Source organism: Hibiscus syriacus, unplaced genomic scaffold (assembly GCF_006381635.1).
Source record: "Hibiscus syriacus cultivar Baekdansim isolate YM2019G1 unplaced genomic scaffold, ASM638163v2 tig00110330_pilon, whole genome shotgun sequence".
Classification (NCBI taxonomy): domain Eukaryota; kingdom Viridiplantae; phylum Streptophyta; class Magnoliopsida; order Malvales; family Malvaceae; genus Hibiscus; species Hibiscus syriacus.
Window position 1 is genome coordinate 885,474 of NW_024062686.1, and position 15,503 is coordinate 900,976.

At 33.9% G+C, this 15,503-nt stretch overlaps 3 protein-coding genes, 1 long non-coding RNA gene and 1 pseudogene across 4 annotated transcripts; 1 reads left to right on the forward strand and 4 right to left on the reverse strand.

Moving 5' to 3' along the window:
* Nucleotides 1-443: 443 nt before the first annotated feature.
* Nucleotides 444-1,345, forward strand: LOC120118976 (annotated as a pseudogene).
* Nucleotides 1,346-1,429: 84 nt separating this feature from the next.
* LOC120118974 (calmodulin-like protein 30) lies at nucleotides 1,430-2,223 on the reverse strand. The gene has a single exon (XM_039138886.1). It carries the CDS (start codon nucleotides 2,099-2,101, stop codon nucleotides 1,538-1,540), a length of 564 nt encoding a protein of 187 aa, XP_038994817.1. The 5' UTR covers nucleotides 2,102-2,223; the 3' UTR covers nucleotides 1,430-1,537.
* Nucleotides 2,224-2,822: 599 nt separating this feature from the next.
* LOC120118977 lies at nucleotides 2,823-3,306 on the reverse strand. Its single transcript, XR_005515804.1, has 3 exons — nucleotides 3,210-3,306; nucleotides 3,042-3,143; nucleotides 2,823-2,940 (listed from the first exon to the last, which is right to left on the reverse strand). It is a non-coding gene; the product is annotated as an uncharacterized LOC120118977 (long non-coding RNA).
* Nucleotides 3,307-3,456: 150 nt separating this feature from the next.
* LOC120119075 lies at nucleotides 3,457-3,906 on the reverse strand. Its single transcript, XM_039138969.1, has one exon. The coding sequence runs from the start codon at nucleotides 3,904-3,906 to the stop codon at nucleotides 3,457-3,459; it is 450 nt and encodes a 149-aa protein (XP_038994900.1).
* Nucleotides 3,907-8,201: 4,295 nt separating this feature from the next.
* Nucleotides 8,202-9,872, reverse strand: LOC120118973 (heat shock factor protein HSF24-like). The gene is made up of 2 exons (XM_039138885.1): nucleotides 9,284-9,872; nucleotides 8,202-9,021 (listed from the first exon to the last, which is right to left on the reverse strand). The coding sequence occupies exons 1-2, from the start codon at nucleotides 9,485-9,487 to the stop codon at nucleotides 8,362-8,364; spliced, it is 864 nt and encodes a 287-aa protein (XP_038994816.1). The 5' UTR covers nucleotides 9,488-9,872; the 3' UTR covers nucleotides 8,202-8,361.
* Nucleotides 9,873-15,503: the final 5,631 nt, after the last annotated feature.

The following is a 15,503-nucleotide window of genomic DNA, read 5'->3' on the forward strand; positions in this document are numbered from 1 at the left end:
GATAGTAAAAGGATGAAAAGAATATTGGGAAAGATCCTTCCAATTTGATTTTAGTCCATTTTGACTAAAAGCAAAGAGATTTGATGTTTTCTCATTAATACATTAAAATTCATAGTAATCTCAAACTTCCTTTATATTTTTTAATTAAAGCTAAGATGATTATAAAATAGTATATATTTTAAATACTCTCAACCATTTCACAATTAACGCTTAACCACCTATTACAATCGTTAGCACTTGAATCTGTGACTTCTAAGAATAATAATAATTTTTTTAATTACTGAATTAAGTTGGTTCGTACTTGCTTTATTTGGTTTTATAAATTAATAAGAAGTAACCAACCTAGATATTTGCAACCAAGTAAAGCCTTTTTTTCTCTCTCTCTAGTTAGGGATACGTAATGGGGGAGGTTCCACAAACTCCACGCTAATCAGAAGGAAGAAATGTATTCTTCAGCTCATGGTAGTGCAAAATATGCAGCAGCAGGGTTCCCATTCCCAACAGCCCCCATGAGCATGCCTCCTTCCCATGTCTCACCCTTCCGTGGATCATCAGCAAGTGCTGCCACAGCGTGGTCTACTGGCCTTTGCTGTCCCTGTGTTACCTTCGGACAAATTGCTGAGATTGTTAACAAAGGCTCTATCTGTAAGCTTCTGAAATACCCAATTTAAGACCATTTTTTTAAACATACAGAAACTGATTTGTGTGGGGGGAAAAATTGTGGTTGCAGCTTGTGCAGCAAGTGGTGGGGTTTATGGATTGCTGGCGCTTACAGGGTTATCATGCTTGTATTCATGTGTTTATAGGTCGAGGTTGAGAGGACAATATGACTTGGAAGAGGGTCCTTGTTCTGATTGCTTGGTTCATTCATTTCTGCTGCGAGACTTGCTCACTTTGTCAAGAATATAGAGAGCTCAAGAACTGTAGAATTGATATGGGGATCGGTAAGTTGGCTACGCTTTTTTTATTCTTTAATCTTTGGACCTTATTAAAGTGTTCCAAATTGATACGGTCAGAGATGGACCGAGGGGAGCGACTGAGGATAGTCACCCTTAAAATTAAAATTCTTATATATTTAAATACTTTTTTTATAGTTTTTATTCCGTTTTAAATCGATAGAATAATCTGATTAATACAGTATTTGATACTTGAACTCGATTATAATATTTTGATCAAATTAAGCGCATTTCATAAGAAATTAGTATTTAGTAGGACTAATTAGAATCTTGATTCCTCATTGTTTGTCATCCCTGAGTACAATTTGGTGATCAAGGTTGGCGGAAACGTGGATCGACAAGGCAGAGGGATTCCAGTCGCTCCTGTCGTAGGACGTATGGCAAGATGATTATTATACTAGGACCTCCCCCCAACAGTTTCAACTTATTGTTCTTTGTTTATCTGTCCTACTTTATGAACCATATTTTGTTCCGTTTTATGCTATTTGATTTATGCTGTTTTATTCTGAAAACTGTAAATATTTATTACAAATCTAGGAAAAACAGAAGAAGATGTAGTTAAAACAACACCACATCAATTATTAGAGGGGCTTCATGGTGCGAGTCATCATGGTCATAAACTCGTTCATGTCGATTAAACCATCCCCATCAACGTCCACACCTCTTATCATTTTACGACAAGCTTCCAAGCTACATCTCTCCCCCATCTTCTTCAACACCGCCATTAATTCTTCTGCACTTATCTTCCCATCTCCATCTAAATCATACACTTGAAACGCGCTTCGGATGTCCCTGCCGTTGATCCCTTCTCCCGTGCTATGTATCATCTGAGTGAACTCCTTGTAGTCGATGAAGCCGTCCCCGTCGGCGTCGATGGCGGTGAATGCTTTCGCCATATCTCTTTCCGCAACTCCTTTCCCCATCACCCTCATAGCTGATTTGTACTCGTCTTTCGAGATTTTGCCATCTTTGTTGGCGTCGAATTTGTCGAATATCCACTTCATTTCCTCCATATTCGGCTGGAAACACCTCGATGACACGTTCGAGCTTTGCCTCTCCCTGTTGATGCTCGAGTTACTCGGTTTTCTTGACAAGTTCCTCGGAAGCACACCGTAATTGAACTCGATGAAACTCAACTTCGACATTTCCTATGATGTTTCAGTAAGGAATTGTGAAACTGTTTCTGATATGGTCTTCTACGTCGGGTGCCTCTCTTTAAATATAACCTTACTTTCCCAACAGGGAAGCAAGTTGGAAGATGAAGTAGAATATCACTTTTAATTGAATTTGTGGGTTTAAACAAATAAAAAGGGAGTGTACCGGTTTTGGTTTAATATTCTTATTCCAAAACGTTCACATCCATCCTTACAATTTGATATTCCACGCGGAGAATCATTGACATTACCACGCAGGATTCCAATTGGACTCTAAAACTTGAAATTCCAGATTTTTAAGTAGGCGTTGAAGAATCTAGTAGAGGCGGTGATAGATGCAATATCGGCAGCTGTGAATATTAGGTACAGAGAAGGAATCTAAGGGCACTTTATTCGTCCATTGGTTATATACTTAGAAAAGAAAAAGGTGACTTCCAGGAAACAAAGGACTTCGTAGTGGTACACGGCATTCTATATGCTTTATATTTTTTATTTTTTCTATGTATTTTCTATTGAAAATCTACTTTGTCTCCTGAAATTTTAATAGTTCAAGTTCACCCCAAGTAAAATCATGCATCCGTTCATGCGTCGAAGTGTATAAAAATGACAAATAGTGGACCAGATATGTCAGATAGAGAATATAACAAAATTAACCCAATAACTATCTACTTTTAACATATTTTCAGTTCAGTTCATAGCTTCATCCAAAACATATTGTAAGCAAGAGCTCTAAACCCTCCCAATTCACCATCAAAATGGAGACTTCTAGTACCCATATGTTGTTCTCTTCATCATCCTCATGAATTCATCCATATTTACCTCACCATCTTCTGCATTCATTCAATGGTCAATTGATATGCTTTGCTTGAAACTAGGTAGATGAACAAATTTGTTGTATTAAGATCGAAGAAGAAATGTCATTATTGCTTACATCTCGATCGGCTTCTTCAATCATGTCTTCGATCTCTTTCCCAGTTAAGTTTACGCTGAGCTCGTTGGCGATGCGTTCGATGTCTTGGGCATATATCTTCCCCTGAATTCAAAACAAGGAATCAAACAAGGAATCTAAAATAAAAATAAATGAAAGAAGATGTTCTACATTGTCATCTTGATCAATGATGTGAAATGCTTTCGTAAGCTCTTCTTTGGTGTCCCTTTCACCAATCTTGGTAGTCATCATATACATGAATTCATAAAAGTCAATTGCACCACTTCCATCTTTATCCACTTCTGCAATCATTTGATGGATTTTTTTTTTGGATAAGTAAAATTTTATTTATCCAAGTAAGAGTCAATACAAAGAACCCAGTCAAGGATCAAAGAAAGCTATGTACAACAAAAGAATGTTAACCTATACCCCAGTTGTTACAAAGTAGAGAGTTAACATGATCCATTCTATTGAGGTCTCTATTGCTAAGTTGAGCACCTACAATGTCTTTAATGGAGCTTAACAATTCTTCAATAGTTCTTGCTCTTCCTTGAAAGATCCTGCGATTTCTTTCCTCCCATATAGTGTAGATGAAGGAACACCAAGCAATCTTCAATATGGAAGTTAGAAGGGATTTACCTTTCCAAGAAGAAGAAGCCCATGAAAGCATTTCATCCCATGACATATGCAGCTTTGATAGGTGATTGAGAGTTAAGATAGCTTTCCATAAGCTGGTTGCTGTTGAACAATTATCAAATAAATGGCTTCTGGATTCATTAGAATCAGTACAAAGAACACAAGAGACCGTAGTGGTAATTCCCATACGAGAGAGTCTGGCTCTAGTTGGAAGTATGTCAATGATAGTCATCCAAGAAATAATGCTTAGTTTAGGAATGTGAAGGGGAAACCATATAAGCTTGTGCCATGGGACCTTAGTATGTTTAATTCTTATCTCCTCCTAAATGCGTTTAGTAGTCAGTGCACCTGCATCAAGAATAAGGATTGCCTCTGCTTTTAATTTTAAGTCTTTTAAAGCTCCAACTAGTAGTGTTAATTTCAGTCATAACTAGTCTTTGTCTTTTATAACATAGTTGTAGGTCCAAGCTATCCATAAAGAACCTTCACCAGTAATAAGGTTTCTAATGAGCTGAATCATAGTGGCTTTGTTCCAAGATTTGAGGTCCTTTAATCCCAGACCACCTTTAGACTTAGGAAAACAGATCCTCTCCCAGCTGACTCTTGCACCAGAAGCAGCAGATTCGGAACCCTTCCAAAGAAAGCGAGAGCATAAATGATTAATATTATTAATGACAGCCTGAGGGAGTAGAAATTTCCTACACCAGAAATTTGCAGTGTTAAGAAGGATTGTTTTAATCAGTTCAAGTCTTCCTACGTAACTTAGATGTTTCCCAGACCACTGGTGAATTCTGGATTTAATTTTGTCAATGAGGCCAGAGCAGTCTTTAACATTAAGCTTTCTAGTGACAAGAGGTATACTAAGATACCGAACAGGGAGAAGACCATGAGAAAAACCAGTACAAAGCTTGATAATCTCGATAGTTCTATTAGGAATACTAGCAGTAAACAGTTCGCATTTTGCTGCATTAATTTTGAGTCCAGACATGTCATAAAACTTTTCAAGCACTGAAATCACACCAGTCATAGATTCAAGATTTCCTTTACAAAAAATAAGCAGGTCATCAGCAAAAGAGAGATGAGTGAGACCAAGTTTTTTACATTTTGGATGAAACCCAAGCACACCTCTTATGGCAGCAATATTAAGAAGATTAGAGAGGATGTTCATATCAAGGACAAATAAGATAGGGGATAGAGGGTCTCCTTGTCTTATGCCTCTTTCTCCTTTGAAATAAACAATCAAAGTGCCATTAAAAGAAATAGAATATCTTGCTTCAGAGAAACAAGTTTCTATCCAATTAATAAACTTAGTTGGCAGCTCAATAGCCTTGAGAATAGAAGATATGAATCCCCAATGGAGTGAATCAAAAGCCTTGTGAAGGTCTATCTTAATAGCACATCTAGGGGATAAAGAATTCCTCCCATAACCTTTAACAAGTTCTTGGGCAAGAAGGGTATTATCAATAATGGATCTACCTTTGACAAAGGCAGATTGGTTGGGAGTAATTATATCAGCCATCAGAATAGAGAGTCTCTTCACAATGATTTTAGTGATAGCTTTATAAACCACTTGTCGTAACCGATTTTCGCCCGGGCACAAATTTTTTACTTGGTGAGAAAAGTGATATGAATAAATGGTTTTTAAAATATTTTGGGAGTCGCCATCAACCTTTTTGGGTCAGGTAGGTCGAATACCTAAAAATTATCTTTTAAAAGAGTTTTTAAGAAAACATCATTTAAAAGATAAACTGATCTGCGTTTTAACCAAAAATTCGTTCTTTTTAATAATAAAAAGGGATTTGTGGTCGGTTACGTTTAGAGAAGGATTAGCACCCCTACAACGCCCAAAATTGGTACTTTATTAATTATAAATTGTCTCTAGTATTAGAAATTTAAAAATTCAAATATATTTAATTTATAATTATGTTATTTCAAATTTTATTACTATAATTTTTAAGAAAATATATTAATTTAAATAAATTTATAAAAATATTTATTTATTTAGAAATATCAGAAAATGACTTCTAGGTTCCTTAAGACAGCTCTTTTCTTCGATATTAAAAAATAAAAATAAATATTAAAATTTAAATAATTTAAATAAAACTAAATTATAATTTTTATAATGTTTAATTATTTAAAATACCAGAATAGGACATCCAGTTGTTTTAAGACTGTCCTTTTCTTTGATATTGAAAATAAATAAACATTATTATTTAAAAGAATATAGGTATATATTTATATGAATAAGATAATAATAATAAAATAATTATGAAAATAATAATTTAAACATATAAAATTAAAATATAAATAAACAATGAGTAAAATAAATAAAATTAAAATTAAATATAAAAAGTAATAAAACATATAATTAAAATTAGTGACTAAATTATGACATATCAAGATTAAATGCTTTAGTTTGAAATATTATGAAAACTAAGTGTTACTAATGTAATTAATCCTTAATTAATTAATTAATTAGAGGTCAAAATGAAAGTTATTAAAGTTATAAGGAATAAATACGGTATTTACCCTAAATATATATAAGTATACAGGCTAGGACTAAATTATAAACTAAATAAAATCGAAAGACCGAATTAAAAGGTTTAAGATTTATTTTCAGTGATCAAAATGAAAAGTTACAAAACTGTGGTGGCAGCAGGTATAGTTTACCCACGCGAGAAATTACAAATATACCCTCCTCAAAACGACGTCGTTTGGGGAGGGGTTTAAAATCCCCAAAAGGTCGGCCCTTAAGGGCCAGCTTCTCATTTTCTCTCTTCTGGTTCTCTCTCTAACGAGAGAACCAGAATTCTCTGCCTTCTCTCTAGCTTCCCTCATCGGAGGGAAGCCAGTCCCGGCCGGCCACCGTATTCCGGCTCCGATCGCCGTCGCCGGTCACCGTGAACGGTGGCCGGAATTCGAGAAATCACACAAAAATATCCTTTTTTTGATCCTAAGACCAGATATGGCCTTCTTTTTACCTAAACATACCTAGATCGTCTTAGATCTAAAAAAACCCGAAGGTTTTTTTACCTTCGATTTAGTGACGATTCCGGCGACGTTTGATTTCCAATGATGAGCAGAACCTCGAAGGTGAGTTCTTCTTTTTCTCTGCTTTTTCTTCGTTTTGGTTTTGCTGCTGGTTGTGGTTGTTGCTTGTTTTTTTTTTGTTGACTCTTGCTCTCTCTGGTCTGTTGGTTGATGTCTCCGTTCTTTGCTTGTTGTGTATCTCTCTCTATGTCCTTTATTTTGCAGGTAACGGTGGCTTTTATAGTCACCACGGCTCTCCTCTCGGACTGGTTAAAGAGTGGAAGCTTCAGTGAGTCACCAAGCTATGGTGGTGACTCACCCCTAGAGCAGCGACGTGGGTGGCTTCGTGGTGCTTCTGGAGGCTTCTTCGAGGCGTGGCATCATGGCAACGGCAGGCTTAGACATCTGGAAGTGGAGGCGTCGGCAGTGTAGACGTGGGGCGACTGGAACTCACTGGAAGCGGCGGCTGGGAGCTAGGGTTTGGAAACCCTAGTTAAAACCCTAAATTGGTTTAAGATTTCCTTTTAGGTTTGGGCCGATTCTGGTTGGGCCTTTGATTTGGGCTTGTAATTAATAATAATAAATAATAATAATAATAATATTTATAATAATAATAATAATAACAAAATGAGAAAAAAATTAGTGTTTACACCACTTAACAGCAGAAAATTGGTCTATAATCAGTAACCTTGCTAGGATTAGTGATCTTAGGAACCAAGGTTATAATGATGGATTTGCTGGTGTGTGTGCAGCACATTTTTTTTAGGGAAAAAAACAAGGATTCTGGAAAAGTAAACCTTGTATGCTATACATATACATATATACATGTACAATCCAGGATATTTGAAAAATTACCTCCTCTGTCATCTCACGTGTTTGCAAAGTCAGTAAGCCATAGTTAAAACCCCGAAATTTTCACATTTAATCCCACCTTAACTACCAAAAGGCTGAATTCCTTTCAAATTTGCAAGGATCAGAAAGATTCTGATAACCTGATCTTTTATAATAAAAATAAAAAGAAAATAACAATTGCTAATAATTAGACGTAAATAACTTGAACTTAGGGCTAACGTACCATTCTTAATTCAGATGAGATGGAAACTCGTTCAAGAAAAGCAACCAAAGAGTGCAAGAAATTTAGAGAAAACAAGATGTAACTGAAAATTAACAAAATAGAAATACGGATTTTTACATATTTGGCATTTGATTTGAATCCGATTTTAATTGCAAATAAATTCATCTTCATGATATTGTATTTACTATAAATAAGCTATAATTACACTTTTTTTGATTAAGTTAAGATAATTATAAAATAATATATATCTTAAATATTTGTAATCATTTAATAATAACACTCAATTAAATTACTAATGTTTACATTTAATCACAATTACAAAATTTCATTTGTTAAAAGTGATGACACTGTCTAAATGGGAAAATCAATTCCATAAATATATAATATAAAGTAACATTAAGCAAAGTTGAAGGACCCATGCCTTTGATTTTTAATCCCAAAATTGCTGACTAATTCACCCGCCTAACCTTTGAAATATACAAATCCATGTATATTTTATTTATTTATTTTGTTCCTATTTTTTTTTAAAAGAAAGGTACTAATTTTTTTCCTAAATATAATTTTGGAGTGTTGATGGTGGGGTCAGTTGCAAACTTTGCCGCTTTTCATCACCATAGACACGTGGTTAAAATCCACAGTCTTCATCTCTTTTGCGTGTGGGCCACCGTACACGATTTTCTCCTCGAGTGCCCGCTTCTTCCCCGAGCTTTTCAACCATACCCCAAACAGTTTCAAACTCCCGTTTCCTTCTTCGCCGTCGTCGTTTTCGTCATCGTCACCGTAGCAGCGGCCAGGAACATCGGCATCATGGGTGGACCCAGAGCTTCCTTTCCCAATGATGCGATTGATCTGATCGGGCCCTACCTTCACGCATTCAGTTAAAAACCCAACCAGCTCGTCGCACTGCTTCTTGGCCTGCGCCAGTTCCGAGCTCAGCATCTCGTTATCCTTCTTAAGTTTCTCGTTCTCGTCTGATAAGTCGGCGAATTCGATTTTGGTCGCCGGCTTCGTTTCCGCCGATCCGGAATTCTTTGAATCCGGTAACGTCGACGTGGAGGTGGACCCTAGCTCCTCACCAGAATTAGTTGGTGGAGAAGAAGGTCCCGCATCAGATGGCTTTCCGTTCGCCGGCGAATTTGTGATCGTCTTGCGACGACGGATATCTGACAAGAGCTCTTTTTGGCCCCGCTTGAAGTGCTCGTTGGCAAATTCCCATTTGTCCGGAACAACCTTTCGAAACCCCTGCAATAAAACGGTGAATTCAATCATTTTATTTCTCACAGCCCGTAATCACAACCCCTCACCTAATATCTGTAATTCCTCTCATTAGTTCGCCTATCCCCGTCGTAATCAATCTTTAATTAATTTTTAAAACAAACAAACAGAAAAATCTTTTTCCTCAACCTTGGAAGGAAAAAGATTAGCATATAATTGATTCATACATGAATACAATTTTCCCGTATCTGATCTAGGTTTAGAATACTTCAGAACACGAACAACTTACGTAAGTGTTGAGCTGACGGACGAAGCTGGAAAAGTTATTGTGCTTGAAATATTTGGGAAGCAAATCCCTTGCAAAATCAGCAGTTTTCCAAACGACGAAAGACGTGCCGTTTTCATTCCACGAAATCACATCGTCGGTGATCTGATCATCCACCAGCTGGTACGTTTTCATCAAGAACGGAGCCGGAACTGACCTTAGCTCCATCTTTTCCGATTGACCAAGCCCCCTCTCAAAATATAACGCAAGCACGAAAAAAAATATTTTAACAAATAACTATGATTACAAGAGAAAAATGACTACAAAATATAACGTGATGGTTCAGGCAGAACAACTGAAGAGAAGGAGAGCGGTCAAGAATTCCCAACCCCAGCAATAAAACCCAGAGAGAAAGAATCGAGAGTGAACAAGGCTGTCGCAGCGTTTGCTCGTATCAGTTTCCATTAGTTAACGACGCTAAACAATATCATAACTCTACGTTATTATATTTACTGGTAAAATCACAAGAAGAAGAAGAAAACAGAGACTTGGATTCTATCTCTACTTTGGCGGATTGTTGTTGGTGGGTTGTTTATAAAGAGAGGCGATGAAAGGATCTAGAAGATTTAGATGGGAGAGAGAGAGGAGCAGACGGCTTTATAGGCTTTATTTATAAAAGGAAAACCCATTACTATAAAGCCCGATGGACAGAGTCATTGTTTGAGAGAGTGTAATGATAAGGTGTGACACGCGTTGTTATGATGTAAAAATAAATAATTTTAATAAAATAAAATAAATAAGAATAAATAGAATAGTGAGAGTAAGTATTGATTGAGGTTAAGAGTTTGACAATTTCCTATTTTTTATTTGACTTCAGGTATGATTTGAAAAATAAATTAGAGGGGATTTTATAGAATTAAAACGAAATAATAAAATTAATTGAAATAAAATAAAATAAAAATTAATTTAATTGGTAAAAAATTAACCTTGGGCTAAAGCTTTTGCCTCTATTTAAATAGATCCTTAAATTGGATTTTACCTTCGACTCATATCGGTTACAATTTGTAAGGCTCAACTCCTATAACTTATTTCTCTCTCAAATGAATCAAGAATCTAAAATCAATTTTCAGATATAAACTCTTTGTGAGTTTATAGCGTAGAGTTTATATCGACAATCACTTATTAATTCAAAACATTTAAATTCTAGATCTCAATTGAGAATCTAACACGATTTAAGTTTCTCTTAGCGGACCGCTGCTAAGTGTGTTCATAGAAAGTCGAATGTGCCACAGGCCGATCCTTCCTCCCAACTATTAATCGAAACCAAAATTTAATTTTGACTTGCATTTTTTGAAACGAAATCGCCTTGATTATAAAAGGATGGTCGATTACCGATCATTGATTTTCGAAAACTAAAAATGTAACCTTTAAGGGTATGAAGTGTTTTTCGATTATCACAACTTAGAATCGAGTCATTACTTTAGCCCTTTGCTATAGAAATCTTAACTAAGCATGATAGAAACCATACTAAACTGTTTTTTAAACGGTTGACACCTAAAAATATATTAGATAAAACTTTAGACACTTAATTTTTTTTAAAAAAACTTTAAATACTAAAATATTTTTTAAAACATTCTTTAATCACTATTTTTTATATTAAGCTAACCATTACCCATAAGATCAGATGTAATTATTACAACTTGTAATCATAAAGTGTCGGACACAGCTTTCTCTGGAGACAGATGTTTGAAATCTATTCACAAATCATTTTGACTTTCTTATCCACTGCTTTTGTCAAACTTGGACTAATATGGTAGAAATATTTTAAAGATTAGACCACGGATTTTTTTTTTGTCCTTCGATTTTAAGATTTAATTTTGATTAATTTATATTAATTCGAATTATATATAGTTTTAATAGGTGAATCTATCGGTGATTTTTTTACATTTATAACGATTCAAACATAAATTATTACTTGAACAATACAAAATACTTATCACTTAAATCAATCTCGTTAATTAGACCACATATATATATATATATAAGTATGTGTTTTATGATTTAATAAAGGATGTATTAAATTTAAAAAATTAATTTTATACATAATCTTAAAATGGAATAAATATTTTTTAATTATATTTTAAAAATCCAAAACTTAAATAAACAGGTCGTTTGTCTCGATATTAAGATTGTTTGTAAGATTATTTTGTTGTGTATTAAATAATGATAGGATGGAAGTGTTGTGTGTGTGTGTTTTTTTAATGATATTTTGAGTTTGAGTAATTTATATTTTTAAGGTGTATAAAATATTAATGATTAAAAATAATTTCGAATATATATTATTAAATTCAAACTATTCACAAAAATAATGATACTTTACTTTTTTAAAATAATAATAATGATATTTGAATAAAATATGCGAACAACTTAGTTTTGTTATTGTATACGGATAGATATTAAAGTTACACGACTTTTTATTAAATTATAATATTATACATAAATCTGATAATTTGGTGTATATTCGGTATCTTTCGATATTGAAAAATTTTACTGTGTATCGTAACGCTAGTTGGGATCGGCTATTTTTTACATTTTTATACCGGAAACTTTACAAGGTTACAATATTCGAAATGGGTCTAAAAGACTATGTTTTCGGTTGTCTAATCTTGCTATAGTCTAGGGCAGGAAAGTAATTTTTTAACTTTATTTTTTAGTAAATTTATAAATTTATTTATCTTTTTTTTTTAAATTTGTATTTATTATATTATTTTGGATGACGACATAAAATTATCGAGACCAAGTTGCCGGGTGAAAATAAGAAAATTGTACAAATGGGGATTGATATTGTCGGTCGATATATGGTAAATTACCAAATTTTATATTTTTATACTAATTTTTATATTTTTTATTTATACTAACTTTTATAAAATTACTGTCGGAACAGTACTTAAGTTTTTTGGGGCTATGACAGGGAGTGATCCAACTTAATTTTGAAAAATGTTGGGTTTTTAAATAGATGCATAAACAAACAAATTTGGAGTCGCCATTGATCTTTGGGTTAGGTAGGTCAAATACCTAAAAATGTATTTTAAAATAATTTTAAGAAAAATGATTTTAAAAGATAAAAAGTGATATGCGTTTAACCAGAAATTCGTTTTGAAAAGGGATCGGGAGTCGATTACGCATGGGGAAGGATTAGCACCCCTACAACGCCCAAAATCGGTACCTAAACGATTATACGTCATCTAAATATTGAAATTGGAAATTTTGAATATACATTTAAATTATTTTCCTATTTTATAAGAATTAAAGGGGGGTATTATCTTGTACGAATAATTCTCGAAAATACCCTTCTTATTAATTAAGGGGCATTTCCATGGATTCTCCATACGAAATAATATTACCCTAATTTTTAATGAATTACATACATTAAATAAATATATATAAAAAAGCTCATTGAGATGTAAAAAAAGAAAATTTTTATTGTTTTGTATAAACAATTCTAGGAAACGAACTCCTTGTTAGTTAAGGTATACTTCCATAAACTCCTTGTACGACATCTTATCTCAATATAATATGCCTTTACAATAAAGAAAAACCAAAATGCCATAAATATCAGGAAACTTAAATGCGAGTAACAGGAAATTAATCGATTATGAAAATGAGTAACCAGAGTAAAAGGATAGTAACTTTAAGGGTTAAGTTGTAAAATCAACAAAACAACATGGCTATAAACAAAAATATAATATAATCCGAACATTGGAATCACAATAAAACCAACATTAACATTAAGGACCAACATAGAAGTTATTAAAATAGGGTACTCAAATTGAAACAAGCATAAAAATAAAGTGACAAGTAGAAATGGGACTAAATTAATGATTCGTCAAAATATAGCATGCAATTTGAGAATTTAAACAGTGACCTCAGTGCAAATACATGTTGAAATTAAGAGGGTCGAAGTATAATTATCCCAAATTAATAAACCTAAAATAAACTACTAATAGAAATATGCAAAATCGCGAAATCAGGACATCACAATTAAACTAACGACGAAATAGTCCCAACGAGTGATTAAAATGTAAATTCACGACAATGTTAGAGGGACACGCGCGAGAATAACCCCTAGATCTATGGTATATAAACCAACTTTTTTCCAATTTGGGTTAAACTTTACCCTAAAAATTTTGTTTGCTCATTTTCTTTGTGAGAGTTCTTAAACTCTATCCCTCGGTCGCCTCCTTCAAGGCTAGAGAGCTTCTCACCGACTTCGTCGCTCGCTTACCGGTAGTTTTCTCCTCACGGCCACCACCTACGGTGTCCAAAAAGAACCAAACTAACCTAAAAGAGAAACTCAAACAACCCCATTTCTCAAAGAAAGAAAATTGAAACCCAAAAGAAACCCATGCTCACCCCTAACTCCGGCCTCTACTAGTGGTAGTTTGGTGTCCTAAACCAAGCCAAAAATGATCCTAAACCTTCGGTCCACCTTTCCAAACCCAAATTCAGGACTAAAACCCATAAACATACCCACTAAAGACCCAAAAACGACCTTGACGTTCCGGCTTCTTGACCTCTGGTGACTCAAGACGGCGAGGACCCTTCGGCAAGGAATCTCGAGTACTCTCTAAGGTAAACCCTAACCCCTTTTAGATGTTACTCTCTAAGGTAACACCTAAAATGTTAACCTATTTTTTTAACATTTTAGGCGTTACTTAATATGTTGATAATATTGATAACAAATTAAGTAATTAACCTATTTTGTTATCGTCGGATTTCTAAGGCCCCATCAGCTTTAATAATACGCTACCTATTACGTTACATAAGAGCTACCTAATATGTTATTATGTTTTATAATGTTTCCAGTAATTAACCGGTTATGTTATCGTCGGATTTCTAAGGCTCCATCAGCTTAAACTTTGGTAACATTTTAGGAGTTACCTAATATGTTGATAATACTAATAACAAATTAAGTAAGTAACGTATTTTGTTATTGTCGGATTTCTAAGCCCCCATCAGCTTAATAATGCGCTACCTATTATGTTACATAAGCGCTACCTAATATGTTATTATGCTTGATAATGTTTCCAGTAATTAACCGGTTATGTTATCGTCGGATTTCTAAGGCTCTATCAGCTTAAACTTTTGTAACATTTTAGGCGTTACCTAATATGTTGATAATACTAATAACAAATTAAGTAATTAACATATTTTGTTATCGTCGGATTTTCAAAACCCCATCAGCTTTAAAAATGTGCTACCTATTACGTTATATAAGCGCTACCTAATATGTTATTATGTTTGATAATGTTTCCAGTAATTAACTGGTTATGTTATCGTCTACATTTTTTTAGCCAATTTTACATATGACGATAACATAACCGATTATTACTATTTTTTACCAACTCAAATAATATTTCCAGTTAAATCATATAACATTTCCGATATCAATTTTAACCGGTCACTTGTTTAACCAATCACATCATTTTTTAGCAGTATTTTAATCATATCACAGTAGAAATTCCCTGTTTTCGGCTACTCCACACAATGGGATAAAAATAGAGGCGTTGTTCCTATAAATTAGTCTTTGTGGACCAACGGATGACTGCGAAATATACAAAATCTGCTTTTTCTTTTGGTTTCTCATCCACTCACTCGCATATATATATTTTTCACTTGATCTAATAAATGTGGGGGAAGCAGACCATCTTAATGGGAACTTAAAACTATGTTTAGCCGTGTACACGTTTTTTAACCATTACATAAAACATTACAACACTATATCGTACTTTAGTGATTAAAAGAATTATTGTTCTTCCTAAAAATTACGAGTTCAAATACCAACGGATGCAACAGATTGATTGAATATTTATTGTCAAATAATTAAAAATATTTAGAATAGATACTACTTTATAATCATATTAACTTAATAAAAAAAATACGACATAAATGTCGAGCATTTTTTTGTAGAAAAATTTCCCCAACATCCAGCGTGAAAGAAAGACGAATAGAAGAAATGATCTCCCCACGTGCATGGCGGGCGCCGTCCACGGGCCTTTAACTTATCCATTGAAATTAGTATTCCACTTACATCGTCTACTTGCTAATGCTATATACTAATCACAATATTTCTTGGTATTTGAATGGGCCAACATGTAATGAATCTCAGTAATTGACCCTAAAACCTTTGATGAATGAATGATAATATTAACATGAAGAGCATCGTCCTCACCGCCAGCTGTGC